The sequence below is a fragment of the Psittacula echo genome, assembly GCF_963264785.1.
Source record: "Psittacula echo genome assembly, chromosome: 3".
NCBI lineage: Eukaryota > Metazoa > Chordata > Aves > Psittaciformes > Psittacidae > Psittacula > Psittacula echo.
In genome coordinates this window covers 18,853,499-18,880,553 of record NC_137736.1, presented here as the reverse complement: position 1 = coordinate 18,880,553, position 27,055 = coordinate 18,853,499, and the positions used below count along the sequence as shown (strand labels likewise).

At 43.5% G+C, this 27,055-nt stretch overlaps 2 protein-coding genes across 9 annotated transcripts in view; one reads left to right on the top strand and one right to left on the bottom strand.

The window, feature by feature from the left end:
* CD247 (CD247 molecule) overlaps positions 1-13,715 on the top strand; it is a 51,595-nt gene extending 37,880 nt beyond the window's left edge. Inside the window, exons 2-8 of one of the 2 annotated variants that reach the window (XM_080614040.1) lie at positions 3,736-3,842; positions 4,755-4,808; positions 6,204-6,287; positions 6,931-6,966; positions 7,944-8,000; positions 11,077-11,115; positions 12,616-13,715. In XM_080614040.1, coding sequence (XP_080470166.1) covers positions 3,736-3,842; positions 4,755-4,808; positions 6,204-6,287; positions 6,931-6,966; positions 7,944-8,000; positions 11,077-11,115; positions 12,616-12,681 — 443 coding nt within the window. In that variant the 3' untranslated portion in view covers positions 12,682-13,715. Of the gene's footprint in view, positions 1-3,735; positions 3,843-4,754; positions 4,809-6,203; positions 6,288-6,930; positions 6,967-7,943; positions 8,001-11,073; positions 11,116-12,615 lie in introns of both variants that reach the window. The other variant, XM_080614039.1, reaches the window with a different exon arrangement.
* A 555-nt stretch (positions 13,716-14,270) lies between these two features.
* The window catches only part of POU2F1 (POU class 2 homeobox 1), a 132,442-nt gene continuing 119,657 nt past the window's right edge, over positions 14,271-27,055 (bottom strand). For 6 of the 7 annotated variants that reach the window (XM_080614358.1, XM_080614359.1, XM_080614363.1 and 3 more), the window contains one exon: positions 14,271-26,736. In XM_080614358.1, the coding sequence (XP_080470484.1) occupies positions 26,426-26,736 (311 nt within the window). In that variant the 3' untranslated portion in view covers positions 14,271-26,425. The remainder of the gene's footprint in view (positions 26,737-27,055) is intronic. The other variant, XM_080614361.1, reaches the window with a different exon arrangement.

The following is a 27,055-nucleotide window of genomic DNA, read 5'->3' as shown; positions in this document are numbered from 1 at the left end:
TCAAAACTTGCTTCCCTCCTGAGCAAGAGCACCACTTTGACCTCATCCATAAGCCCTTGTGTATTTGTGTACTTGGATGTTGACTTTTGACTCAGTTCCTTTTTGATGCCTGGAGAGAGAGGGATGCTGTTTGCCCAAGCCACATGTAAGCAGTAAGCCTGACATCATTTACAATGCAATGTAACTGTCTTCCATGCTGCCTGTGACTTGACGTTACCTGTGCCACGTGCCTATTCTTGGACATCTTGCTTTAAAACCCTGCTGTACTTTACTGGACTACTGAAATTTGAACTGGTAAACCACTGGTATATGAAAAGACATTATGTAACTCGCAGTAGGCACTGGGTAATCTGTAAGGTTAACAGAGTGGGAATTATCAGTAAAATGGTCATTATTTGTACTTTGCTCTGCAAGAGGCAGCCGAATGTGACTTCCCCTCATGCCTATTGGCTCTGCCCAGCTCCCAGCATCAGCCCATCATAGAACGGTTAGGGTTGGAAAGGACCATCAGCTGCAGCAGTGCAGCCTTAGCCTCAGCCCCCCAAACTGCGGTTCAGGGCTGATATGGGGCAGAGAGTGTGTTTTGGTGGTGCCTGAGGGACTGGCCTTCTGGCTGTGCATGTTGTGCAAATGTTGAAGAGGCAGTAACCTCTCCTCTAGCAGTTTAAAACCCTAAAGTGATCGTGTTCATATGAATTCACGCTATCTCATTTTAGCTGTTTTAACCGCTAGTTATTCATTATGCTTCGTATCTTTTTGACCTTTGTTTCAATAGGCCTTGAATGTTTTGCCTTTTTCTCTCTCTCACTTTCTAATCTGGAAAGCTGTTGCAAAGGTTATTAATGAGAAGGTTCTTTGTGTCTTTTTTTTTTCTTTTAAGAATGCAGAAATTAAACGTGCTAAGGAAGGAAAAGACATAAAGTAATTAATTTTCTTGGTTTGTTTCTAAACATTGGACTTTATCATTGTCTCAAAACATATGTCTCCAGGAACCATTGCAGCTGGACTATGTCTAGCAGGATTTCCCTCACTGAACAGCTTTAATCCATTGCCTGGAGTACTGGAGGCCAGAGTGTTCCGAATAAGCACCACCTAGGCACTTGGGTGGCTCTGCAGAGTCAGCCAAGGTTAACCACAGCTCACATGGAGCTACAGCTGAGCCTCTGCACTCTTGACTTCTCCTACATATACCTCTATGTCTCCTCGAGCATCTGGTCTGGGAAGTTTATTAGTTCTGGAGAAATACGGGACTTGAGATGACTGTGAATGTGCTCTGCTTTGGAACAGGAAGAGGAGAGTCAGGGCCAGGATCCCCAAAGCTTTCCTCAGCAGCATCTCAGATACCCCCAGGCTTCCTGGCTCTGGCTGGCTCTGTGTGGGGCTGCTCACCTTCCTTACATTGTGTTTCTGCTTTCGGACACATGCAGCTTTAGGTCAGGCTGCTGCACTGTATGAAAGCAGCTTAATTACCGCTAGAAACAGATTGCCTCTTAGTGCTCTACAGCTGTATTTCCCCAGTGCTGCATTTTAGCTACTAAATCTAAAGCAATTCAGACTGGTTTTGCATTGAACCAACTGGGCGTATAATACTGTCCTGTGACTGTTCAGAAGAAAAACACCAGGAAGATAATCTCAGCTAGTTTGTTGGTTTAATACATAGTGTTGGGCAAGTAACTTAATCTCTGTCTTCATTTACCCCTGAGATATGAGGTTTTATAATCCTGAAAAAAAAAGTGGTGAAGTTTATTGTTTATAAAATGCTTTGAACCTTCTTTTTAAAACCATAGAAAGAGAAGGGGAAGAAGGAAAATCATCTAGAATCTTAATTTATTTCCATGGATTTGTTTCTAGACATATGATTCAAAACCAAACAAAAAGAATATGAGCTCATGGTTCAGCCAAGCAAACAAATCTCCTGTTTGGGAATTATTTTTTTCTGGCTGTGTTAGGCTCTCAGTGGGAACAGTGATTGTATCATCATCTGCTTGAGAATTTACAAATATGTTACCAAGTACCCAGGCACAGCTTTTCAGTCATGCTTTATACAAATCGTGCACTTGAGCAGTGTGACAGGCCATCACCTTTAACTTCAGTTCTGTGAAGGAGGCTACCTCACAGTGCTGACTGCCTGAATGTCACCTGCAAGATACTTGTAATGAAATCGTTAGCATGGCCTGACAGGGCAGGAAGAAACTCCAGTACGCAGAATGGTCCTGTTCTCAGCACTGGGGTAACTCAGCACCATGCACTGCACTGGGCGGTTCAGCTACCCTCCATCATTTGTGGTTAGTAAGAATTGCCTACTTTGTTCACTTTAGGAAGGAGATGAATCGTACCAATTCTTTTCCATTTATCTTCATCGAAGGGCTTCACAGGCTCTTGATCATTCTTGTCTTTATCTTTTGAACTCCCTCCAGTTCTTTGTTACAAAGCACATCCCAGACTAATTTGTAAGTGATTATTTTTTTATTTTAATAACTGTGCAATACAGCTTTTCCTTTGGGGGTGGGTCTAGAACTGCATATAGGATCTATAATTATGTAGGCTGCTTGACCTGGATTGCTTTAATTTTTCTTTTAGTGACACTTATGAACTTACTACATGTTTGTGAACTGAAAGGCCGGTTTCATCAGTTTCAGCTGCTGGAGACCAACAATATTACTGTGCCCTGCTATATGTGTCAGGGTATAAACATATGCAGTGTTAACTAGGAAATGAACATCAACAACTTCCATGTAACAATTTTACTGAGGTCTCAGTTAGGATAACAGTAGATTTTCCTCCCTCAGGAAAGTTTTAATACTTATCTTAAATACAAAAAATTAATAATCCTTTAGGGGCAATCCATTCAACAAGAGGCAGCTGGTTGTGGTTCTTGTGCAGGGAATTCAGGTTTAAAACCTTCCTCTCAAACTGAAAGCACATCAGGGTGACTCATGCATATCTCATGGGTGCGTCCAGACATCTGGGGTTAAATGTCTGTCTCTCCTGCTCATAGTTCTCTTTGCAGGATTAATGGGCTCCAGCATGCCTAAACCAAGAGAACCCTCACAGAGAAGACCCTGCAGCTTTAAGGTTACAGTGTATAACCTGAGCTACAGAGATGCATCTAAAATTCCTCTTCTGAATAGAGTAGTCAATTCAGGCTAGCTCCCCAGCCAACTATGGTGATGTCAATCTCTTTTTACATTTGACACAAAATTTTGTCCTAAGAAGACTTTTACTGAATTTTTGTCGAAACAAACACACTTTCTCACACATACAACACATACACAAGTTTTAATTGGTGAACAAATCCCTAACCAGGACCAGTAATGAATCCCTGCAGGAGGTGCTGCTGGGTTTCCCCAGGAAACAAATGCTTGGTGTGAGGTTTTCTTGCAGTGACCTTGGTTATCTCCATGCAGGCTCTGCAGGTAGGAAACCCAGGGTAAAATGTCCTGCATTGGTTGAAGGAGGTCATGAGCATTTCTATCCTTGGAGATACTCCAACTCAGCTGGCTGGGGTACTGGACAGCCTGTTTAGAGGGAGGGTTGGACCTGCAGGGATCCCTTCTGACCTAATCAATCCTATGGTTCTAATACAGATTTCCACCTCCTTTGCAAATGCACTGATTTGCCCTTATACCGACTATGTTTTGGTGAAGCACTATGCGGCATTGCCACATTGATGCTGTCAAGCACCCAGTGATATAAGCAACCTTGTTTTTTGACGTATCTGATGTCTCTGTACAGATGCTTTACCAGTTCTCGGGCTGACAGACCCAAGACTCTGCTACTTACTGGATGGATTCCTCTTCATTTACGCAGTTGTCATAACAGCTCTGTTTGTGAAGGCAAAGGTCAGTCTATCCAAACACTGATGCATTCGGCTTTGAGGTTGTAAACAACTTGGGCTGAGCTGGAAAGTGGGGGTGGAGAGGAAGCATATCTTTCAGATTAAGACCTTTTTAAAATCTATTTTCTCTTTATTTTTTATCTTTCTTCCTTTTCTGGGGCCAACCTGAGCAATCTAGGGGAGCTCTTCTGTGAGGTTCATGAATGGTGGGGAAGAGAGTATGTGAAAGTGTTTTGATACTATGATTATGGATGAAGACAGAGATTCTGGATATTGTACCTGGGAAATGCCTGATTAAGAGTGATGCAGTGTCTTCTGCTGCTTTGTCACTGAAAAGAGAGGAGGGAATACACAGCAAATTCATGAAAAATACCAAGTTTGTGAAAGATATATTAAAATGTCTCAAGAAGTTAGATACCTTTGACAGTATGAGCGTGATAATGCAAATGATATAATCTTAACAACCACAGGAGAGGGGTCAGGGGGACAGGATGAATGCAACTTGATGGGCTATCAACATCAACAGTAGCTGTTCTGCATCTAGGGAGACTTTAGACATCTAGTGGCTTTAGTGCACTTCCACAGAAGATGACATGACATGATGGATATATGTATGTTTCCAGACATGTAAATGCTCTGAGAGCTCTGCTAATTATATGACAGGAGCTGTCCCACCAAAGGCTCAGGGATAGTAATGGCACTTTCATGAGGAAAGGTGAATAACATCTAGTTACTAGAAATATGTCTTTAAAGAACAAAGTCAAGTTTATCCTATCCCTAAATACAAACCTAGCTAGAAGCTAGGGTGGCTGCTTATGAGTTGCCCTGTTTCTGATGCAAGTAACTTGTAGGAGAGAGGGTACGAAAGGACTGAATGGAGCCAGTGTCTCTGCTCACAGCATGCTTTCTATTCCAGCTTAGTCAGGCCTCTGAACATCAGCTGCAACCAGGCCAGGATGATGTGTATAATGTAAGTAACTACTGATCTTTTACCCAGACAGGCTTTTTGGGGCACGCACTTAGAGGGAGTGAATTGTCTGTGGACTGGATGACCCGACTAATGAAAGCACTATACCCAAGCGTGCAGCACAGCAATTGCAAGGACGAAAGATAAAACCCAGCAAGGGCAGCTGTTGTCACATATCTGGCTGGATGCTAGATGAATACATGGATTGTAGGTTCCTGATTTGATTCACTGAGCAGAAAGTATACCAGGAATGCAGACCATTTCAGAGGCACTGCTCGGTGTGCTGTGCTGTGCAACATGCCTGAGAGAGCGTGTTGGACAGAGTGTATGCAGCCACCAGGCTTTTACACATGATGTGCACACCTCAGTTTCTCACCTGGCCCCCTGCAGTTGGCTTGCAGCTCTCACTGACTGCTGCTCCTCGGGCAAGTCAGAGGTGTTGCCAGTGCTGTTTGATGTGGGCTGGAGAATGGGCAAATGCCCAGGAATGCTTTGTTGCTGACTTCATGCAACTGTAGCTCTTGTACGATGAAGTGTGCAGAGCCTGAGTCACCACAGCCCAGCTGTCCCCATTCTGAGCTTTCCTGTTGCCCTGCTCAGAGACCTGTTGTACCAGGTCATACCTGAGTTGTACCTCATACGCTGTGCCCTGGTCATAGCCAGCATCAGATGGCTTTTTAGGCAGTGAAAGAGGACAGAGACAATATCCTCAATGTCCTTCATAGCTAAATTGCTCACTCATGGCAGCGTTAAACTCTGCTATTTTTGCTATGTTTAGCTGTCTTGTGATTTTAATTTTTTCTCTCACACTTTTGACCATAGCCACATCCTGTAACAAGTTCTGCAGTTTAACTGTGTAATGTACGAACGTTAATGTGTGTTTTTTCAGTTTAAGAAGTGTTGCTCATTCATTTTTCAGTAGCACTCTGTCAGCTGTGTTATTCTGACCTCAAAGCTCTCCTTTGCCCTTTTCCAAGATAACTTTTCCCAGCTAAGAAATGTGTTGGGCATAAAATATATGTAGCTTATTGTTGCAAATTTAAATGAGCTGCTTTGCAAGAAAACTCAAGTTCGCAGATCTTCACCCACCAGTGGGAGAGAAAACATGAATGTCAGTGTCCTCCCCATTGTGTGCTCTCATTTTCAACTCATTCTACTAAAGAAAGATTCTTGATGCAGTAGCTTGTGCTTTATGCTAGACAGACCACTAACTGCCATGGCTTAGTCAGAGACATTTTTGTTGACAATTGCATTAAGGCATAAAAAGAATTTTGAGCTCAGTTATAGTACTCATGAAGTTGGACACCAAAAGGTGTTCCCTTCTTTTCCTGTGTTAAGTCAGGATCTGTTTTCTCATGATCATGATGTCTGTCACTGCTTCTTGATTTTTTGTTTCAGAAACTGTCTCGAAGGCACAGAGATGAATATGATGTTCTGGGGGCAAAGCGAGGTGCAGACCCTGAGCTGGGTGGAAGACACCAGGTATCTTCCTCTCACACAGGCACCTTTTTAGTTTTGTTCCTTCCTTCTCCCATCTAACACTGTTCGACATGGAGGCAATGATGCCTTCCTGAAGAGGGGATGGCAAAATCCACGTAGTAACTAACTCTGGGGCTGGCAGCATGGTGGGGACAGGAGTAAAACTTCCTCCTCCCCTTTGCTCTTTGCCCCTTGCTGAGTGCTGCAAGCCACCCAGAGTAGGAAGTGCCACCCAGCCTTGCGCCGGATGTGAAGCAGGGCAGGCAGCAGTGCGTGTTTCACGACAGCTCACTGCACATGATGCCGCCAGACAAGTGTCAATGGAATAGTACAGCAGTCAAAGCAACTGTGTCTTCTGCAGAGCCCAACAGTTTCGAAGGAGAAGGGAGGGGAAACCTGCATCAGTGTGTAGGGCTTGCCAGCAGGTAGCAGCTCTTGGGACTGGGCAGAGAAGCACTAAATTTTATCAATTATTTTAATGAAATTAATTTTCCAGAGCTTATGGGTGCAGGATGGGCTGTAATGGGCACAGCCTGACCACAGAGCTGTAGCTGTGCTTTTGAACAAATGCACAGGCACATACAAAGTGGTGGGAGATGCTGGTGGTACTGCAATGTGTGGGCAACTTTCTTCTTTTGTTTTACAGCAGAGAAGAAAGAACCCTCAGGACACCGTCTACACTGTGAGTAGAGAGAGTTGGAGGGATAGGAAAGGGAGGGATGGCTGGAAACAGGACTTGCTATGTCATAGGAGACTTTTTTCCCCCTACCCAATTTCAGCTTTGATTCAAACTTAGCAGCTGCTTTCAAAGACTTCCTTCTACTCCCCCTTTTTGCTAGAAAAATTCGTTTCACTTCTCTGTGAGAAAAACATTGAATGCCTGTACAGATGGGGAAAAGAATTTGGATCAAGATAGCTGCTGATCCCTTTCTGTTGGCCATTAGTGCCTAACCAACCTTCATCCAATGTGACTGATGCTGCTTGTTCTCCAGCCTCTCTGGCTCCTGTCTGACAAAAGCCAAATCCCAGTGTGTCTAAGAGCGGCTGCTTAGGCGCCTCTTGATATAAGGATTTAACTCTGGCTAAATTTGTGGTCTGTGCTCCAAGGGAGCACAAATGCTAATACTTTTGTCTTAACTTGGGTCTTTCTGGGTGTTCAGTGCTTGCTTTACCATTATTGAATCAGCCACTCTGATCACAGCTGGTCACAAGCATTTGGGGACTGCTTTGCCAGATGAAGAAAGGAAAAGCTCCCCTTTCTTAACCTTCACCCTGCAGTGTTAGATTTCCCTTTTCTCTAGGCCTGAGCTGCATGTTTGTGTTTGTCTCCCAAGCAAATACTACTTAAAACTTTTCTTCGGAGAGCTCTGACTGTACTAGCTGGTGCTAGTCTAGATAAACGTTTTGGTGGAGGGTTGATTCATGTTCACTTTGGTGTTTGGAGATGAGGTGGTATCGACATGCTAAGCAGACGTGATCATGTATAGCATCTATGCAAATGCACGCTGGTCAAATCCTACCACTGTCCCTTCTTCTCTGGAATATAGTGAAGTTTTGAAGGCAAGGCAGCCCCAGAAGCACAGGTGTGGTATGCAGTCACCAGCAGCTGGTTTGTCTTTTCTTATAACACACTGAGTCTTTCCCTTTCTCTGCTTGTAGTCACTGCAGAAGGACAAGATGGGTGATGCATACAGTGAAATTGGAATGAAGGGTGAGGTAAGTCCTACTTTCCTTCCTAACGAAAGACTGAGATGAAAAATTCTTCATTGCTGCTCCCTTACAGGGCAGTAGCCCTGGCTGCACATAGCTGCCTCACACAGCAAAGTCCCTGTGTTGCACAGCACCCACAGGCACAGCTGAGAGCAGTTACCTATTTCCTGTAGTAACCACTACGTTTGGTGTAGCAGTAATTAAGACAGGTAGCCATAGCATTAAGCAGCCACAAACCAAGGTGGAGATCAGATAGTAAGCTTGGTCCCATCGGTATTAGAACACAGCCCATACTCCAGCAGTGTCCCCAGGTGCACTGAATTATGTCAAGGGAAACCATTTCAACTTTTGAACAGAATACTTCTGACAGCTGCCCCAGCTGAAGAGGCAGAGGGTATGAGATGGATGAGGAACAGTTGAAGGAAATGTCTGGTTTCAAGCAGTGAAACATCTGTGGCCAAGCAACTCACAGTAGTTGAGCATGTTCCTCCAGAGACATTCAGAGCTAGAGGTTCATTGTTTCCCCTCTGGCTATTGAGGCTGGCCTGAATGGTAGGCACAGCTAAGCATTTGCAAGCTCTTCCTTGTGCATGTTTTCAGACAGGTAATGGGGGAAACATTCTCCTTCTTCCACCTCCAGTCTCCAGTGTTTAAGACGGAACACACTGGTTAAGTTTCAGGCTAGCAGCGAATGGCTAGTTTTAGCTCCGTGCACAAACTGCTGGGGGAGGGAAGTTTGTGTTGAAAACCAACCGTCTGGAGACATTGCTTATGGCAAAATGGAAAATTAGAATCATAGAATCATAGAATAGTTTGGGTTGGAAAGGACCTTAAGATCATCAAGTTCCAACCCCCCTGCCATGGGCAGGGACACCTCAAACTAAACCATGTCACCCAAGGCCTCATCCAGCCTGGCCTTGAACACCGCCAGGGATGGAGCATTCACAACTTACCTGGGCAACCCATTCCAGTGCCTCACTACCGTAACAGTAAAGAATTCTTCCTTATATCCAGTCTAAACTTCCCCTGTTTAAGTTTTAACCCGTTACCCCTTGTCCTGTCACTACAGTCCCTGATGAATAGTCCCTCCCCAGCATCCCTGTAGGCTCCCTTCAGATACTGGAAGGCTGCTATGAGGTCTCCACGCAGCCTTCTCTTCTCCAGGCTGAACAGCCCCAACTTTCTCAGCCTGTCTTCATAGGGGAGGTGCTCCAGTCCCCTGATCATCCTCATCGCCCTGCTCTGGACTTGTTCCAACAGTTCCATGTCCTTTTTATGTTGAGGACACCAGAACTGCACACAATACTCCAAGTGAGGTCTCACGAGAGCAGAGTAGAGGGGCAGGATCACCTCCTTCGACCTGCTGGTCACGCTTCTCTTGATGCAGCCCAGGATACAGTTGGCTTTCTGGGCTGCGAGCGCACACTGCTGGCTCATGTTCATTTTCTCATCGACCAACACCCCCAAGTCCTTCTCTGCAGGGCTGCTCTGAATCTCTTCTCTGCCCAACCTGTAGCTGTGCCTGGGATTGCTCTGACCCAGGTGTAGGACCTTGCACTTGGCATGGTTAAACTTCATAAGGTTGGCATCAGCCCACCTCACAAGCGTGTCGAGGTCCCTCTGGATGGCATCCCTTCCCTCCGGCGTATCAACCAAACCACACAGCTTGGTGTCATCGGCAAACTTGCTGAGGGCGCACTCAATCCCACTGTCCATGTCACTGACAAAGATGTTGAACAAGACCGGTCCCAACACCGATCCCTGAGGGACACCACTCGTTACCGGTCTCCAGTCGGACATCGAGCCATTGACCACAACTCTTTGCATGCAGGCATCCAGCCAGTTCTTTATCCACCAAGTGGTCCACCCATCAGATTGATGTCTCTCCGATTTAGAGACAAGGATGTCATGTGGGACAGTGTCAAACGCTTTGCACAAGTCCAGGTAGAAATTGATGTGACCTACACAGGTTCTATTTTATGTCAGTGTTTTATATATAAACTTGCATTTCCTCCTGAAAAACGTAAAAGGTCCATTTCAAAACAAAATTCAGTGATGAGAAATGCTGAAGCAACACTGACATTTAATGCCATCTCCTTTTTCTATTCTACAGCAGCTGTGCCACAGCCAAGCTCAGCTTATGAGCCATGGGTTATGAAATTACACCATGTTTTTATGACTTTTTCTGTTACTGGGGGGATGGGATCACCAGAACCCTTGCCTCATTTTGGTTGTGTGATCATTTAACAGGCTGCTGCAGTTCCAATTGTGGCAGGCACTGCTCCTTGCCCTGTGCTCATGATGTGGTCAGTGCTGTGCTACAGCCATGGGCTTGATGTGCCAGAGTCCAGCCACGGGCTGTGAGCTTGGCTATCATGATCCTCACCTAGACCACATCTTGGCCGCCTTGCTTGTCAGCTCCCAGTACTCCTGGGAATGCAGCAGCAAGTGGGCTCAAGGAGAAGGCTTTTCTTTGTACCTGCCTGGTCTGAGTGACCTTGTTTCTGTGTGTGACTTGTACCATGCCAGTCCCAGTACCTGTTCTATTGAATCCTGGATGACTTTGTCCTCAGACAGCCTTATCTGTGGTTCCTTTGAACATCTGAAGAGTTTATAAGATGTATGCTGGTGAATTTACTTACTAATGTCTGTCTAATGGAGGGCAGATTCCCTCGGACACCAGCTGACATACAGCAACTCAAAAATACAGCCCCATTTCTTTCAGGTGTGCCTTCAGCTCAAAACCAACCAGTGGCTATAAGGAATGCTGCCAGATCTCCGTACATAGAGTAAATCAAAGCAATAGCAGCATTATAACAGTATGACAGTAAAATATGTCAGAAAGCAAAATAATTTCCTTTTACTTCCAATCCTTGCTATTTTCTCCTTCACAGCCCTTGCAGTGTGTCTGGGCTGGTCCAGACTTTGCAGGTGCTTCCCCTTCTGTGCAGAGGGGTGTCCAGGCCAAGCACAGCTCATAGTGACCCTCACTATGGGATGGTGACAGGCAGGGGTTTCTTTCCTTTTGTGTAACTGGGAAAGCACCCATAAATCTATGCTATTTTTTTCTTTCCCAAAGCAGCAGAGACGGCGAGGCAAAGGGAACGATGGTGTCTACCAGGTAGGTAACACATCCAGCAACTGCTCCCCTCATCTGTCCTCATGGCTTAATTGCAGCCTGTAGTTACAGATCTAACAGCACTCCTATAGGTGCATGAGGGAGCAGAGCTTTCAGTGCACCTTTCTGAGGATAGTTACTCAGATTCAGGGCAAAGACCACACTGCTGGTACTTTGGTAAAGTGCCTGTATGTTCTAAATACAAGTGGCAGGAACACTTGATGAGCTGCTCTAGTAGGAACCATTTCCACAGTCCTGCATTTTGGACAACAACCTTTTGACTGCAGCAGGTGACACGTAACAGTTCTGCCCCTGAATTGTTTAATGCTTTACGTGGTAACCTTCAGGTTGCCAAACAGCAGTGAGAGTTCAAAGCTTCAGTGGCTCAGCCTATCTCAGTCACATACAGAGCACAAACTGGTCAGCAACCCCAGTCCCTTGGTGCCTTGGCAGGGTTCAGTGGGGCACACAGCTCACTGAGAGCAAGGAGTCTGTCAATAAGGCCTTATTTTGGCTGCCAGGCATTAATTGTTCCAAAATGCATTTTACTTTCTGTAGAAGCCTGTACATTGCCACTCACATCTCAAAATGACAAAATTGAATATATATAAAAATTTGCTTCTGATGCAGCACATGCCAGGAAGTTTTCCTGTATCATGGCATATTTGTAGCTAGTGGCACCTGTCTTCAAAACCTGCCTACTGCGATAGTAACAGGCAGCTGATAAGCAGCACTGTCTCATCCACGTCCTCATACGCTGCTGAACACTCATAGCAGAGGAGTGAAGGTTAGCTAGAAGTTTTACTAGCAGGAGTTTTACCTGTCTTACTAAACTCTTGCTCTTGGAAGCCCCCGTTACCTCTGCATTTCTGGCAGCTTCCTGGGCTGACGTGACCTGCAGCTCTGCTATATCTGGTGCCACCATGCTCTTGGAGGAGTTGGTTCCACAACAGCAGCATGGATCTGTAACTTGTGTGCTAACACTCACTTCACCACCACCAAAGCAGGCTGGCAGGAGAAGAACCGCTGCATCACAGGAAGGGCTGTGAGGGGATGCTTCTTGCGAGTCACAGCGATCTGAAGCCCTGCTGCCAACTTACCCAGCAGTGCACCTGACTTCCCTTCCAAATTAAAGAAGTCCAGAGAACAAAGCTCATGATTTGATAGTTGTTTAGTTAGCGAAGTTCACTCTAGCTTTGGTTAGCTCTTAATAGTCAATTACATGCAAATAAAAAGTACTCTTAAGATCTGCATAATGTGTTAGGGTGAGTTGCTGTAGTCAATATACTCATAACAGTTACTCAGGATGTGTCCTGCCGTCGGGTAACTGATGGCTGTTGACACCATACAAAGACTAAGGAGTCACTCATGAGTAAAAACCTCTGCAGGAAAAAAAAAAAAAATAGCGTTATGCTGCTGAGTCCCGGCCACCCTGTTTCTGACCAGTCAGCTGGGAGAGGGAAGCAGTCTATGTGCACCTTACCTGTTTCTTTTCTTTTTCAGGGACTCAGTACAGCAACCAAGGACACGTATGATGCTCTTCAGATGCAGCCTTTACCCCGCCGCTAAGTGGGAGTCACAGAGGGGTGGGCAGAGTGCAAGATGCCCACCTGATTTGGGGGGAGGAAGGAAAGAGGGACAGCCTTTTCCATCCACAATAAGCACTGTGTGTTTTCTCAGTGCAACAACCTGCTGGTTGGTGCAGACAGAGTACGGCTAGGCTTGGTCAGTCCCTTCTCCCTTCCCTCCTGAACCATGTAACCACAGGCTTTAGCCAGTAAAATGTACATACCTGTAAAGTTGATTCCAATAATAGTGGTTATTAGGCTGATTTTTGAGAGATTTGTGTTGTGGGACCTGCCCGCACCTACTAACACAGCTGTTTCCATAGCTCTTACCCACCTTCCAGGAGTATCAAGATGCGTAATTATGGTTTCAGTGCATTTAAAGAACTTGTAAAGATAGGACTGTAGTTATTTCCTGTAGTATTTATCTTAAGCCTATTTGACACAGGCCAGCTAAACTTCTTGCTTTAAATCTACCTTTTATAAAAACTGCTTCAGTGGAAGACAACTTTTTTCTTTAACTGTAAAAAGCGAGGCAGTGTTGCTGTAGCGAAGGACAGCAGCTGAATGGCAGCTCTGCAACATGAAGAAAACATACTAAGCTCCAAGAAAACATCTAGCACTAGCATTGCCACTCATCTGGGACTTGGAGTGAAACAGGAGCCAGGTACCCTGCATAAGAGACTTCTCAGAATGCAGAAGAACCCTTGTTACAACAAAGCCAGGAGAACAGACCTGTATAAAGACAGTAATATAAGAAAAGCCAGGAAAACTCGGCCTGTGGAATCCCATTTGGCTGAAGGGCTTTACCTATCACTGCAGACCAGGCTCCCCTTGCAAGGACTGGGTTGGGAACTGTCATGTCAAAAACAGCCCCAAACTGTCACTTCTGGCCAACAAAAACTGTACAAAGGCCACTGTAAATGCAGTTTCCAAACCAGACCATCACCAAGTTACCTCTAAAAGTGCTGCAGCTGTCATTCCAAAGCAATACAGGTTCAATCATGTATTTTTGAGGAATTAATAAAGTTTGTCAAAGACCTGAGTGTGTGCAGGTGTGGTGGAGAGCTGTGGGAAAGGTACAAGCTATAATAACATTGCTACTGACTTATGATGCTCTTGATGAAGAATGAAGAGTACTGAAAATAGCTTTCTTTTTTTAAATGGCGACAACCATATTTGCAAGATGTAGAAGTCACAAGTTTTGGCAGTCATAAAATACCAATCACTGAACAATGGGGAAGAAATTCATAGGAGGTGAGGGGGAAATAACCTTTAAGCTCTTTATATATAAATGGAACTCGCATCAAGCAGCGTCTAGTGGTTGTTCTGGGGACACTCACAGTAGGCATGAGCTGAGTCTTCTCTCTGTCTTCAGGAAGGAACGGAAGCTGGTTTTCTTTTAGGAGAGGAATTGATAATACAGAAGTAGAACAGACACTTCAAGTGGTGTGCAAAGAAACCAGGGCTCTTCTCTAGTTTGACAAGACCAAGAGCATGACCGAACAATCTGCTGCCCAGTTTGATGCACTGGGAGAAGTGGACTTAGCTTTCCTTCCCCCAACACAGTTGAAAAAACTACAGACAAGTGCATACATTTTAAAACACTTGGAAAATGGTTTAATGATGTTTACAACAGAAATGAACTGTACAATTACAGTAAGTTTAATATATATAAAAAATTACAGCAGACAAATGCATCTACACAAAATCTACCTTTTCATTCTGACTTACTGTAATCTACACAATCTCTCAATGCCTACAGCTATCTGTAGGCAACCACTGGGAACATAATAATATAATAATAAAGGACATCTTTAAAGAGACAGCATTTTGCCTTCCATCTCACCCCTAGTGTGATCAGCAAGGTTTTGAAATGTGTGGGACTCCTATTTCAGTCTCAAGAACAGCTTGGGTTGTGCTTGGGGATGGGTACTCCCACATGGCCCTCCATTTCAACTGTTCCGCTGACCTGACACCCATAGATACAGTGTAAGAGGAAGGGCAAGCAAAAGAAACCCTCCCAGCCAGTGTAAGCAGCTGCACGGAGCAGTGAAACCATCAAGTCCCAAAATTTGTCTTAAGCAGAAACACAGTGAAAAGGGACTGCCCAGGTGCTACAGGCGCTCACAGATCCTCACCTCTCTGGAAACCATTACTGGCTTTAGAAGAATGGGTTTGGTTTTCCACTCTCCATTCCTCGTGCAGAGGGTCAGTTTACAAACTAATGTGTTAAATATTGGGTTTATAAATCAAAATTTAAGCTAATTCTTCTTTGGCCCATCCCTTAAAACAGTGAAAACCCCCTTCTGATTAGAAAGACCCTCAGGTCAATGGGGAAAACAAAAGAACATGCTGTCTCTTTAAAAAGAAAGAAAGAATCCCAGTTGGGAGTGACCGTCAGTGAAAACATGATCCAAATTGGTGGTCTGGTGGAAATTCCTCACGGAATATTATGTACAGTTTAAAAACTCTTAGTTGTTGTCTTTATTTATTTATGAACACCTAGGCAGTGAAAACTGTTAATACATACATAGACACACCCAAAACATACAAAAATACTATTATTTCAAACTACTAAGAATAGGACAAGTTCAGTTTTCTCCATGCTATGACTTTAAGAGCATTACACTGAAACAAACAAGAATTTAAACGACAATTTTTTAATATCCCAGAAATATACCAAAATATACATCTAAGCTTTGGAATTACTGAGGTTAGACTAATGCAAGTGCTGGGTAATCGTACTTAATACACAAGTCTAAGGTTCTGCAGGAAAGAAATTATCTTTGGTATCTGCATCAGGCTAATAATATTAACATTTGGATTTTGCTTTGGGATAGAGCTTGTATGACCCTAGAACCAAACACCCCCCAATCAACTGAGATTAAAAAGATCCATGTAAAAAGTTCCTCCATTTGCACCCCCCCAAAAGTTAAAAAGTCATAGGCATCTACCTAGCATAAAAGGTTGAGAAATACAATGCATAGTTGCACAGTGGTGCTGCAAAAAGAAAAGAAATCTAGAAAAAAGGAACTAGAGGAGAAATTAAAAGCTGCTTTTCCTTCTTTCAGGGATTTCTCACACAGGACAGCCTCTTCCAAGCAGTGACGGGGGGAGGGGGGAAGCTTAGAAGTGCACCTCAGCGTGTATTAATCCACATCACCCAGCCCCCAGAGGGTTAAAGCACCCAGCAGAGCAGCCAATCCTGCACCCAAGTCTTCAGCTCCTCAATCCACCTGGGAAGCCCAAGGCTGCCCTCTCCCAGCACCTGGGCCCATGAATTTGTGCCCAGGGCATTCTGGAGACTGGCCCGGGGCAGCATCTCCTCACCTGGGGCAGCCCCTCGGCCAGAACTCAGAGACTGTTGCCCCAGCCAGGCCTGGCCTCACAGGTGGGCTTGGTGTCAAAGACGCCCTTCTTCTTTGGTTTGTTTGTTTGTTTTGAGTTTATACAATCATTAGGAAATCTTTGGTTTTGGCTGGAAATTTTAAAAGAACAAAACAAAACAAAGAAACCTCCCCCTCCCGACTTATAGCAGCCTCCGTGACCTGACAAAGCTTCTCTTTTCCATAGGGGTAGGGAAACTACATTCAAATAAAGATGGATCGGGTTAAGGATGCAGCTTCTGGCCAGGTTGGGGAGCAGGGGAAGGAATACAGGATTGTCAAATAATGAAGAAGAAAATTAAACATTTTGAGATTTTTTTTTTCTTTTTCCTTTGTTTTTTTGTTTTTGTTTCTTTTTTTTTGGTCATGTTAAAAAGTGAGTAGCATGTACACAGCACTGGGCCGAGCATGCCTCCAAGCCCTGGAGCTCAGTGCAGCCCCACTGCGCCAGCATGGGAAAGGCAGCGCGGGCAGCCCTTTTCTGTGGAGAGTAGGGGGAAGGGGGTGGATATTCACAGACTAATCAAGAGGACCCCTTGTAACCAAAGGAAATAAAGATACGATTGCAATTTGCCCTCACTTTGCAGTAGCTTTTAAGCAGCGACATTCAGAGGTGTTAGGGGGTCACTCCTCAGGTTGCAGGTCACGGGGTGCTATAGGCCAGAGTTCTGTGTTAATCAAAGGAGGGACGGCAGACTTGGCAACTCTGTAGGGTTTGCAGAAAGTTAAAGCAAGTTACTCAGTTACGAGTTAGAAATGAGGTATATGACAGCTCCTGTACCTGTGGTGGATAAACACCCCACACCTACTCACACCTAGCCTTAGATACTACCACAGAGGAAGGAAATGGAACAATAGCACCGGCGGGAATGAAGCAGCTACCACTGCCCAGGTCCTTCCCACAGGCGGCTGGCATGCAAGGCACCCGTGGGGACCAGAGCTGCTCCAGACCCTGCAAAACACCTGCTGGCAGCTCTGCAGCGATCCCTTCCCTTCCTGCCTCACACGGAGGCCCATGCCAGCTCCCCAGAACTCACAGGGAGCGGCGCTGATCTCCAAGTCTTTCACGTTGCGCTTTCCCCTCGGACTCCCTCAGGTGCAGGAAGCACCGGGGTCACACAGGCCGACACGTGGAGAGTGAATGGGGGAAGAACTAATGGGTTTGTCTCAACTGCCTTGCTCTCAGGACACTGTCATGGGTGCTCTCGCTCAAGAGGGGTGTGCAATCTGCACGGTTTGCCCCTTGGCATGCCATTGCCATGGTCTTGGGATTCCTTCTGCTTTAATCATTTTAGATTTCTAGAGCACCGCAACATGCCAGCATCATCCACACACAACACTACCACATTCAGGGAACAAGGCTTAAGTAGCTGCTGCTATACAATTCAGCAAAGGCAGTACGAATCCTGAAGTGGGGCCTACAACAGATGAGAGAATTTGGGGAGGAAAGGGGATGCTAATGTGATAAATTAAGTATCTCCTGGTTTTATGTAAAACTCTGCCAGTGAATATACACCAGCAGACCGACACAGTTTTAAGACAGATCAGCATTTTGTTCTGAGTTACTTGACAATGTCCTGTTTGGTAGAGAGATGAAATAAGGCAGAGGGGGTATGTTCCAGTTCTGGGGCTGAGCCTCAGCAGCACTAAGGAACGCCAAAGGGTATCATCTTCCCTCGCCTCCCACAAGCTGTTTCATTTCCTTCCTCAGATTTGTTTTCCTTAAAGCACACTTTGTTTTCCACTTCTTTTGTTCCAAGTGCTCTTTTCTTTGAGAAGTCATTTCTTCAAAATCCCTATTACCTATCTAAAAATCTAACTAGCTCTTTGAAAAGTCACACAATATTAATACCACTTTTACATAATGTCAGAACAACAATTCTATTAGTAAAGCTTTCAGTGAAGTTCTGTAACCCGACTGGTGTCCAGAGGAAGAGTAGCTGGACAACCAACCTCTCCCCCTTCCTCCCTCCCTTTCTTCACAAGAGCTCACTGATAAAACAACTCAGCCCAACAGCACAATACATGAACATGTACAAGGCTACTTTGGGGAGCAAAGAAAGGAGTCTTCAAGGTCCCTCCCATAAGAGAAAGACCATACACAAAAGCTGTTGAACAGACTCACCTTGGACTACACTGCTTCCACATTCAAAGGAAAGAAACAGTTTTCCCTGACTGTATCCCAACATCAGCCTCAGACCTGCAGCACTGGGCAAGTCCCCACACCATTAGTCACCAGAGAGTCAAAGCAACTCTGTGCAGCAAAGGCGGGAGCACCCACAAGAGACAAGGTCCTTACAGGAAGGGACACTGACCCAAAGCTCAAAACCACCCCACCCAGCTTTTCCTCTTACCCGCTCCGAGAACAGCAGAGCTGACAACTTATCAGTGCCTTTGGTTCTCTATGAGGCCACTGGGAATTCGCCTGCCCTAGCGTAGTTGAGCTCCTTTGGAAACCCACCTCTCCTGACCACCACGCACAGCCAGGCGCACACACTTGCGCACACACAACCATGCACACCCCATGATGAGAGAATGAGAGAAATGAGAAGAGAGCCTTGGAGTCCAGACTGAGGGGGCTGCAACACCCTCCCAAGGCAATAACCACTTGCTCTTCTGCTACTCCCACCGCAACATCAAGACATATGCCAGGAGAACGACCCACTCTCTCGCCAACAATCCCTCGAAGCTCTTCTCCCACCTCTGTCTCAGTATTTCCACCCTTTCTGGCATACCAGCCAAGTGTTAGGAGTAGGGTTAGCTTTCACTTCTGTTTGGTTTTTTCTTTCATAGTTTTTGGTCTAGACAGGATTAGCATTGCTATTAGAAAAAGGAAGTGTTTAAAAAGTTTTCCACCTATTATCAAGCACTACAAGCCCTACATTCAGTAACAAGACAAAGGGGGATAAAAGGAACCTGTTTCACTTTTGCTCTCCCAGATAGATTAAGATGCAACAACCATTCTTTTCCCTCCCCAAAGTTAAATGCAACGGACCCAGTTCAGCTCTGGAGCAATTTAACTAACTGAAATGGATTTACACCACCTAGGTTGATTCTAACCTAGTACAGCCATCTTCTTTCCCCTGAGCCTCCCGGATACGCATTGCCTCATCTTTAGATCCCAGAAAAGGGCAAGGAAAGGCCAAGAGGGAGGGAAGTGTGCGCACACTCGAAAGGACCCTGAACAGCAACCCAATCAGTAACCTGCATGCCACCACGTGCTGTGCTGCAGATTAGACCACAGATAAACCAACCAATCAACAATCCCAAATGCAGGAGCGACAAAATGTTTCCTTTGGCAAGACAGATACAAGGAAAAAAATTCATGAGCAAACATTTTCCTTCTAACACAGTCAACCCCCTTCTCTGCCCCCAACATCCACCCACACTCACCCGACCCTATAAAGTTGTAACCTATAAACAGGATCTCAAATACATACAGCATAATCATGTTTATCAATCATAAACATCAGTTCAACTAAACTCTACAGCTAGAATTATCTCCACTATTTATAAAGTTTGCTTTTCTCTTCTGATTTTTTCAGTTTAAAACCAGTTCTGCGACAATGCTAAGCTATGTTGAGGTATTTTATGAAGGTGCCAGAAGCAAACTGCTACCCACAATTATTGTTCTCAGAGCTGTATGGTGCTACCTTTTGCTGAGGGAAGATGGGGGAAGGAACAAGGAGGGAGAGAGGAGAGAGTAAGGGAGGGAGGGGGCCCAGATAATTCCAGTTACGGACAGTTCTTAGCAGCATATCATTGCCAGAGCTAAAAGCAGCCCCAAGACAAAGCCCAGTTGTTTCTTTGGTTTTAGGAATATGGTCAGAAAAGAAGTACCCGGTATGTTCTACGTGCTGACCTTATTTGTCAACTCAACTAGAAGGTGTCTGTTTTCTTCTCCCACAGTTAAACAACTTATAATTCCAGTGCAATCTTCTTAACACTCTCCTAACAGCATCTCACCAGGGTAAAAGCTCAGAGCATGAAATGTCCTGGGATCTTACGAAGATAGGTAAGCTGAACAAATACCATGTTCTTTTTCATGCATTACTCTGTGTTTGTTTGTGAAGATATGAAAGTATGGGAACCGCTTCATCATTCCCAAAGCACTGCAACTACTTACTATGGCATACTGACAATACTATGTCAGTATGCACTGACATACAGGGAACCAGGTACCTTTCAGATCACGGAGCCAAAGATATGAACATTTTAAGAAATTGCAAACTGCAAGTCAGTAACTTTATGACAAAGCCTCGTCTGTCAAAAATCTTTAAAGTATTTTAGGGGTCTCCCCACCGGAAAGAAGAGAAGGACTCATGAGTAGCAACAGAAGTGAGATTTAATGACTGAAAAGGGTAAAAACTCTGCAAGGTATGCATCTTGAATTCTGTATTGCTATAGTATTCTGGAAAGGAAGGAAGAAGTAAGAGGTATTGGTTGCAAAAATATAAAGGGCTTTGAGCAGGCTATGTGAGGACTGATAGCCATAAACCCAGCGGGGGCAGCAGGCCAGCTTAGTCCTTTGGTACAACATTCCACCCTAGGTAACAGTCAGGTGTATATCCAACAGCTATATCCAGGCCCTGTGGATAAACACCATTGAGCCATTTCAGGCAGAACAGGAACAGGGTAATAGCAACTCTTAATAAAGTTAATGTGGCAATAAAGAGATCTGCATTTTAAACTTCTTGTTTAAAACCAATATCATTGAAAGTTTGGACTGTCTGTCCTAAAATACTCTAATGAACATGAGAAGCTACTTGTCTGTCTCAGATGATTTTGTAAAGTAAATTTTTATCTAAGAAAATATCAATTGATATTTAAGATAAATTAGATGTTGTTTCGGCTTAGTATCTCTGGTATGGTTCCAGCTGTAATGGGTTCTCCTCCATCTGTAACAAAGACAGATGGAATTTCTCTTTTGAAGAATGCTGCTCTGCAGGAATGTGCACACAGTTAAGGAATTAACTCTGCTGCTTCAGTAACTCAACTGCAGAAATGTGTGCTGAGAAAAAGCACACCACAAGGCTTACACAGATTGATATTTAAACATTAAAATGAATCATAACATTACGTTATAGTTCCAAGAGAAGTAAAAAACCCAACCAAACAAAATTTCCTATTACACAACTGTAGGCATGGATGCACATGGAGAATTTTCTCCAACACATTTTGGTTACAGCCATTCTCTTACTGCAAAAAGAGCAAAACTGGTTCTTTCTGTGCTTTTTTTAACGAATTATTTATCCTAAAAGATTTTGGCAAGATATCAAAAGATCAGAAGTATCAAATCTTTGTCTACATTAAATTCTCACTGTTAAGTATGTAAAATTAAATTAAGGGGTAAAAACTGGTTCTTTCTGTGCTTTTTTTAAGGAATTATTTATCCTAAAAGATTTTGGCAAGATATCAAAAGATCAGAAGTATCAAATCTTTGTCTACATTTAATTCTCACTGTTAAGTATGTAAAATTAAATTAAGGGGTAAAAATAAAGGGAATGCATTGTTCTTGCTCAAATTAAATGCTACCATACTATGAGAGAACTCGTATGTAAGATCAGCAGACAGCTTCTTTGCTCAGTGTTGGCATTTCCCTGATTCACTTAGAAGGTGCAAAAATCACAAACTGTAGCTCCAAGCGCATCAGGAGCTATACTGTTTCCACTGAAAATCTCTTTGTCAGCCTGTTCATTTAAAGAGAAAATTAAAATCCGAAGCTTCTGATGTCCTAAAAGGTCTACAATTTGAGCCATCAGAATATACATCTTCCTCTTAATGTTCTAGCATTTTAGTTTTCTCTTACATGATAACCTCACTAGCACTCAAATCAAAGTATTGAGCAACAGCAGCAGCACATTCCTACATGAAGATCTGACTAACTTCAGAGCATGTTCTCCTTGCTGGTTCAGCCAAACACAGATTTCCCATTCATGGTAAAATGTCTTTTTCAATCCAATTTAACTTGTGTTTTAGCAACTATTTACTGAAGCAGAGGATCTTGAGAAGGAGCAGGGCAATGATGTGTCATCATAAGTTACTTGCAAGTTAGCCTATGGGCTGGGGAAAAAAATACTCTTATAAATGAGGTACTTGTGCACGTAAGAAGCATGGTACCTCCCTAACAACTGAGTGCATGCACGTAGGCACCATCTCAGAGGAAAATTATAAAAATGTGCTTAGACTAACACTGCACCCTAACTCAGAAACAAAATAAATCCTCTTAAGGAGATTAAATAGATAGATGTTGTGACTCTTGTAAGCAGCTGTATCTGTGTGCACTTTCTACGAGCTCTTCATGAATCATTCTACAGTGACTACAGACAGTGTGTTGTGAGAAGATCAAGTAGCAAAAAGTCTGCTAAAGCCAAACTGGAATACATTTTCTTAACACCAGGAAGAATTTCATCACCAGCCTACAACAACCTCACCCTGAAGCCATTTCCTAAATTGTTCTTGACCTTCAGGGCATATCAGTATTTGTGTTCCTGTAAATCTCTTGCTTTTTGAGCTAACTGTCCTTGGCTATACACAGAGTTTTTCACCTTCTCTTTATGCTTTCAGCTATAAAAGGCAACCCATACATCTTTAAATATGGAGACATGGAACTTGGAAAAAGAGATGCTATTATCCTTTTCTAACATGCTATGAAATTCCTTTTGATCATATTTACTAGGTCTATATGTAATTGTTATTGTCTCTTTTCAGACGCATCAATATCAGCGTGATTATGATTTAACCCCCCCCCTTCTGTTAAATTCTAGTATATGATCTCATATTCCTTTCATGCTCTGAAGGAGCATATGTGCTCTACCAAGGCAGATGTACATCCACTGCCAACTTGATTTCACCTACACACTGGAGATAGCCAACATCCATGAGACAAAACACTGCTAGTGATGAAAAGCAGGCTCCAGGAGTCAATCATGGGGATGTTTTAGGACAATGAATCAGACGACACTGGTAACAGACACTACAAACTACGTGCTGTCTGGGTATTATGTCAGCTTCAGCGAGCAGTACCAAACACTTCCTGGATATGTGGTTACTCTGAGCTTCCAGTTTCTCTCAGAAAAAGACTTGCTAAGAAATACTCTGGAATCTGGGCCCCAGAGAGGTTGACAGGGTAGAGAGGAAGAGGGTAAGGGGATATAAGGTGCTCACACCAAAGCCATGTGACCAATGCAAAGGTAGTCAGGAAAAAAAGCAGATTTTTATAATAAATAAACCATCCAAGCTGCATTAGTGTTCCAGATATGTACTCAACAAGACCCTCTCCCAATCACAAATCAGCAAGAATGGGACATGAAAACTCATTCAGAACAGCTAATGGCACAGTCTCTCTGAACTGTGGAGAGGATTTTCCACTGATTTAAGGCCCACCTTCCTTTGTGTTTCCTACATATACCCAAGGATCATGCCTCCCATCCCACCACAAAACCCTTAGGGAGTCGAGGATACATCAGGGGAAAGACCAGCAGTATCCCCCCTGCAATAAAAAATGTTTCCTGATAAATGGCATTTTTGTACAGGCATGAAAAGTGGGAACTTTCAGTCAGGAATGGACATTTCTCCATCTTCTTACTGAACTCAAGTCCCAGGGACTTGCATTCCTTTGGTAGAAACTGTGATCCGTGCTATGGCCTTCAGACCAACATAGCTGGCACCAGCATCATCAAGTCTTCCACTTCTTCCCTACCTCCCTGAAGCTCACCCAGCTATACCTTTTACTACTCTGAAGCTATTACTCTGGGCCATTTCCATTTCTAAGGATTATTCCTAGCCCTAAAAGTCTCCTGAACAGCCTGAAGTCATAAAGCAAAAATACTTAGATTTATCCATACTGGTGGGATGAGGGTGGGACCTGTTGGATTAACAATCCCCTGACATTGCCATTCTATTTACACATCAAACAAAAGAAAACAAATTAAAATCCAGTTAAGAGTCTGCCCCAAGGATAACAGAAATTACCAATCAACCAACAAAAAAAAAAAAAAAAATTAAAAACAAGCAGCAACTTTTTTATAAAATTAATAAAAACAAGAGACAAATGAAAAAGAAATTGTCAGTAGCATCTATCGCCTCTCTGCATCTGAACTGCACTTATACAAACTAGTCCATTAGTACAGCAGCTTGCTAGAAATTGACTTTGGTTCAAGCTTAGTTTTAAAAAAATAAAACATAAAAAAAAAATCAAAAATACATTAGAAACGGTGGACGGACATTTGTTAGCTTCCCTGCTTGCAGTTCACTAGTTCTGAAGTTTTAGGGATAATTGGCTTAAATATTCAGTAAAACAGGAAGGTTGAGAGTTAGAGATGAACAGAGCAAAAACATGGTGGGGATGGGGGGGAAAGGTAAGGGGTTCTGCCACTTGAGTGCAAACACAAATCTCACATGCTCAGGTCACAAACCAAAGCATATGTAAAGTTTAAAGTTCCTGCCTTCTGGATCTTGGATGAGAAGCTCCAGGATCCCCCTGAATCATCAACAAAATGAACATAGCTGCATCTGCTCATTATTTTAGGACACTCTGGTGACAAAAGAAAAGAAGGTGGGGGAAAGGGACTCTTCTAATACCCTTGCTAGCTAAAAGTAGTTTAGTTTTATACACATGGCAGAAACCTTTAAATCTTAAACCTTAAATCCATCAGGAATGGAAAGTTCAAAGTGAACTGCATTGCAGTGATCCAGTCTTCTCTTTTAAAAAAAAAAATTTTTTTGGTTCAGATACTAGACTGTATATTTAAGAATATACAGATCTAACTTCAGTACAGTTCATTACTCTTCCTCATCTATGTAAATACCACTTGCCACATGGATCAGAATTAACCTTGAAAAGATAGTTACAGTGGCAGGCAAACCCTGAGGCTCTGGTCAGAGATGCTTACTGCCATTTTTACATTACTAGCAGCATCACAGCTCAGACACTACACAAGATCACCCAGGTATGTGCAAAGCCCCAGAGTCAGTTTGATTGTATTGGCATCAATGATGGTAACTTCTGTTCTCATATTGTTGTGTTTTGTAGCCAGAGCACTTTTTTACTAGAAAGTTTTTTCTAAATGCAATGTTGGAAGCATCAGAATTAACGGAAAAGGAATATTGCTATGAATAGAGAGTATCTGACCTCTTAAAGTCTTGTACCAATTCAGATAGAGGAAGTCTAGCACTGTAAATGCTGCCTTACATGCTGCCAATTAGTTTAGGTAACGGCTTTTAAATATTTGTGTAAGCTCTTAACAGCAAAATTAAATCAACAGAACAGAAGAGCCATTGGTATGTCACACAATCTAGACATGGGAGGTAAAATCCTATGCTCTGGCATAAAAAGGACTCATGCACACAAAGCTAAGAGCAGAATTTGGCCATTTTGTCTAAGTATTTGAGGGAAAGAGAACAGCAGTTCAGAACTAATTCCTACCTTTGCTTAAAAAGCATAGACCAGACTGGAAGTTTGCACACAATGAGCTCTACTTCCACACTGAGCTTCCTGCAACAATAATGAACAGAAATTTTTCTGACCCCTACAAGTAACAATTAGACAAATTCAGAGATGAGGAAACTGTTCAGAACATTCCCAGAAGATGAGGACAGAAAGCCTATTTGTGCTCCATTCTTCCTCTCCACCCTCCCGCCCTCCCCCTGTGGTGTGGGAGCTCACTGAATATAATCCAGGAGCAAAAGACAAACGCGTCCAAACTATATATAAAAATAATAATAATCATCATAATAATAATAATAATAGAGATACACCAGTAATACAGGCCTGCCTAAATTGTACCAGTTAAGAAAGGAACCCCCAACACAATTGATACGATTATAAACACCTTGTATGACATAAAGGCCTGTACAACAGACCTATAAAATGATAATTAAAAAAGAAAGATATTTAGACCAAAAAGAAGCAGGAAATCCCCTTCCTATGTTTGAGTTGATAACCCACCTTAACTTGTCATTGTGACTGCTGGAAATGATAAGTAGTCCTTTCACTTTTTTTGTGTTTTTTGTTTGTTTTTTGATTTGGGTGTTGTTTTGGGTTTTTTTTTGGTTTTTTTTTTTTTTTTTGATTTTTTTTTTTTTTTTTTTTTTTTTTTTTTACATTTTTGGTTAGAAAGTTCTCCGATCCATGAAGCGATCCTGAAAAGACAGTGTTTATTATAAAATTAGGCAAATGTCTGTCTCAGCTTTAAATCCTTCCTGTTTTGCTTTTGGTTTTTGTATCTTTTCCTTCTCTCCCTTGTCCCCAGCAACACGGTGAGAGGATGCCCATCACATTTTCAGTTTATAAACCCTGCTGGCAGCCAATCCCACCTCACAGTGAAACAGGCTGCTGGCAGCACAGCTCACCCCGGCTCACTGTGCCTTGGAGGCAGTAGTGGTGGTGGATGTGGCCCCACTTGCAGAGGCCACTGTGAGGAGAGAGTTCTGGATGGACTCCACTGAGGTGGAGGTGGCATGAAGGCTGGCGACTGGTCCAGAGGCCCCTGCGGAGGCTGCAGCTGCAGAGACCAAGCTAACCGGATTGCTGGTGAGCAGAGAAAGGTTCTGAGGGTTCAGGAATAGAGGGGCAGTTACGATGTTAGGAGTACCTCCAGCATTGGCAAACACCAAGTTTCCAGTTGCATCCAGTGATGTTATTGGAAGAGAGCCACCAGACGCAAGAGCTAGAAAAGGCAAAATGAACAGTAAGCAATAATGCAAAACGTGCATAAAAAGTGCCTAAAAAGTAACTGGTCTCTGCATTTTCCTTTCTCTGATATGCATGCTGTCTACAACCCTAACGACAGTCATCTCATTGTAGGTTGGGTTTTAAAAACCATCTCTTTAAAAAGAGTGGACAAGACCCTGCAGATACTAAAATGCTTCTGCCATCTGCTCCTAAGCTAATTCCATCACGTCTTTCTTCAGATCTTCAAGCGCAATACTGGTCTGTTTCCTGCCATGGAAAAACTGTACATTCAGGCAACCTGTATTGGAAAGCGT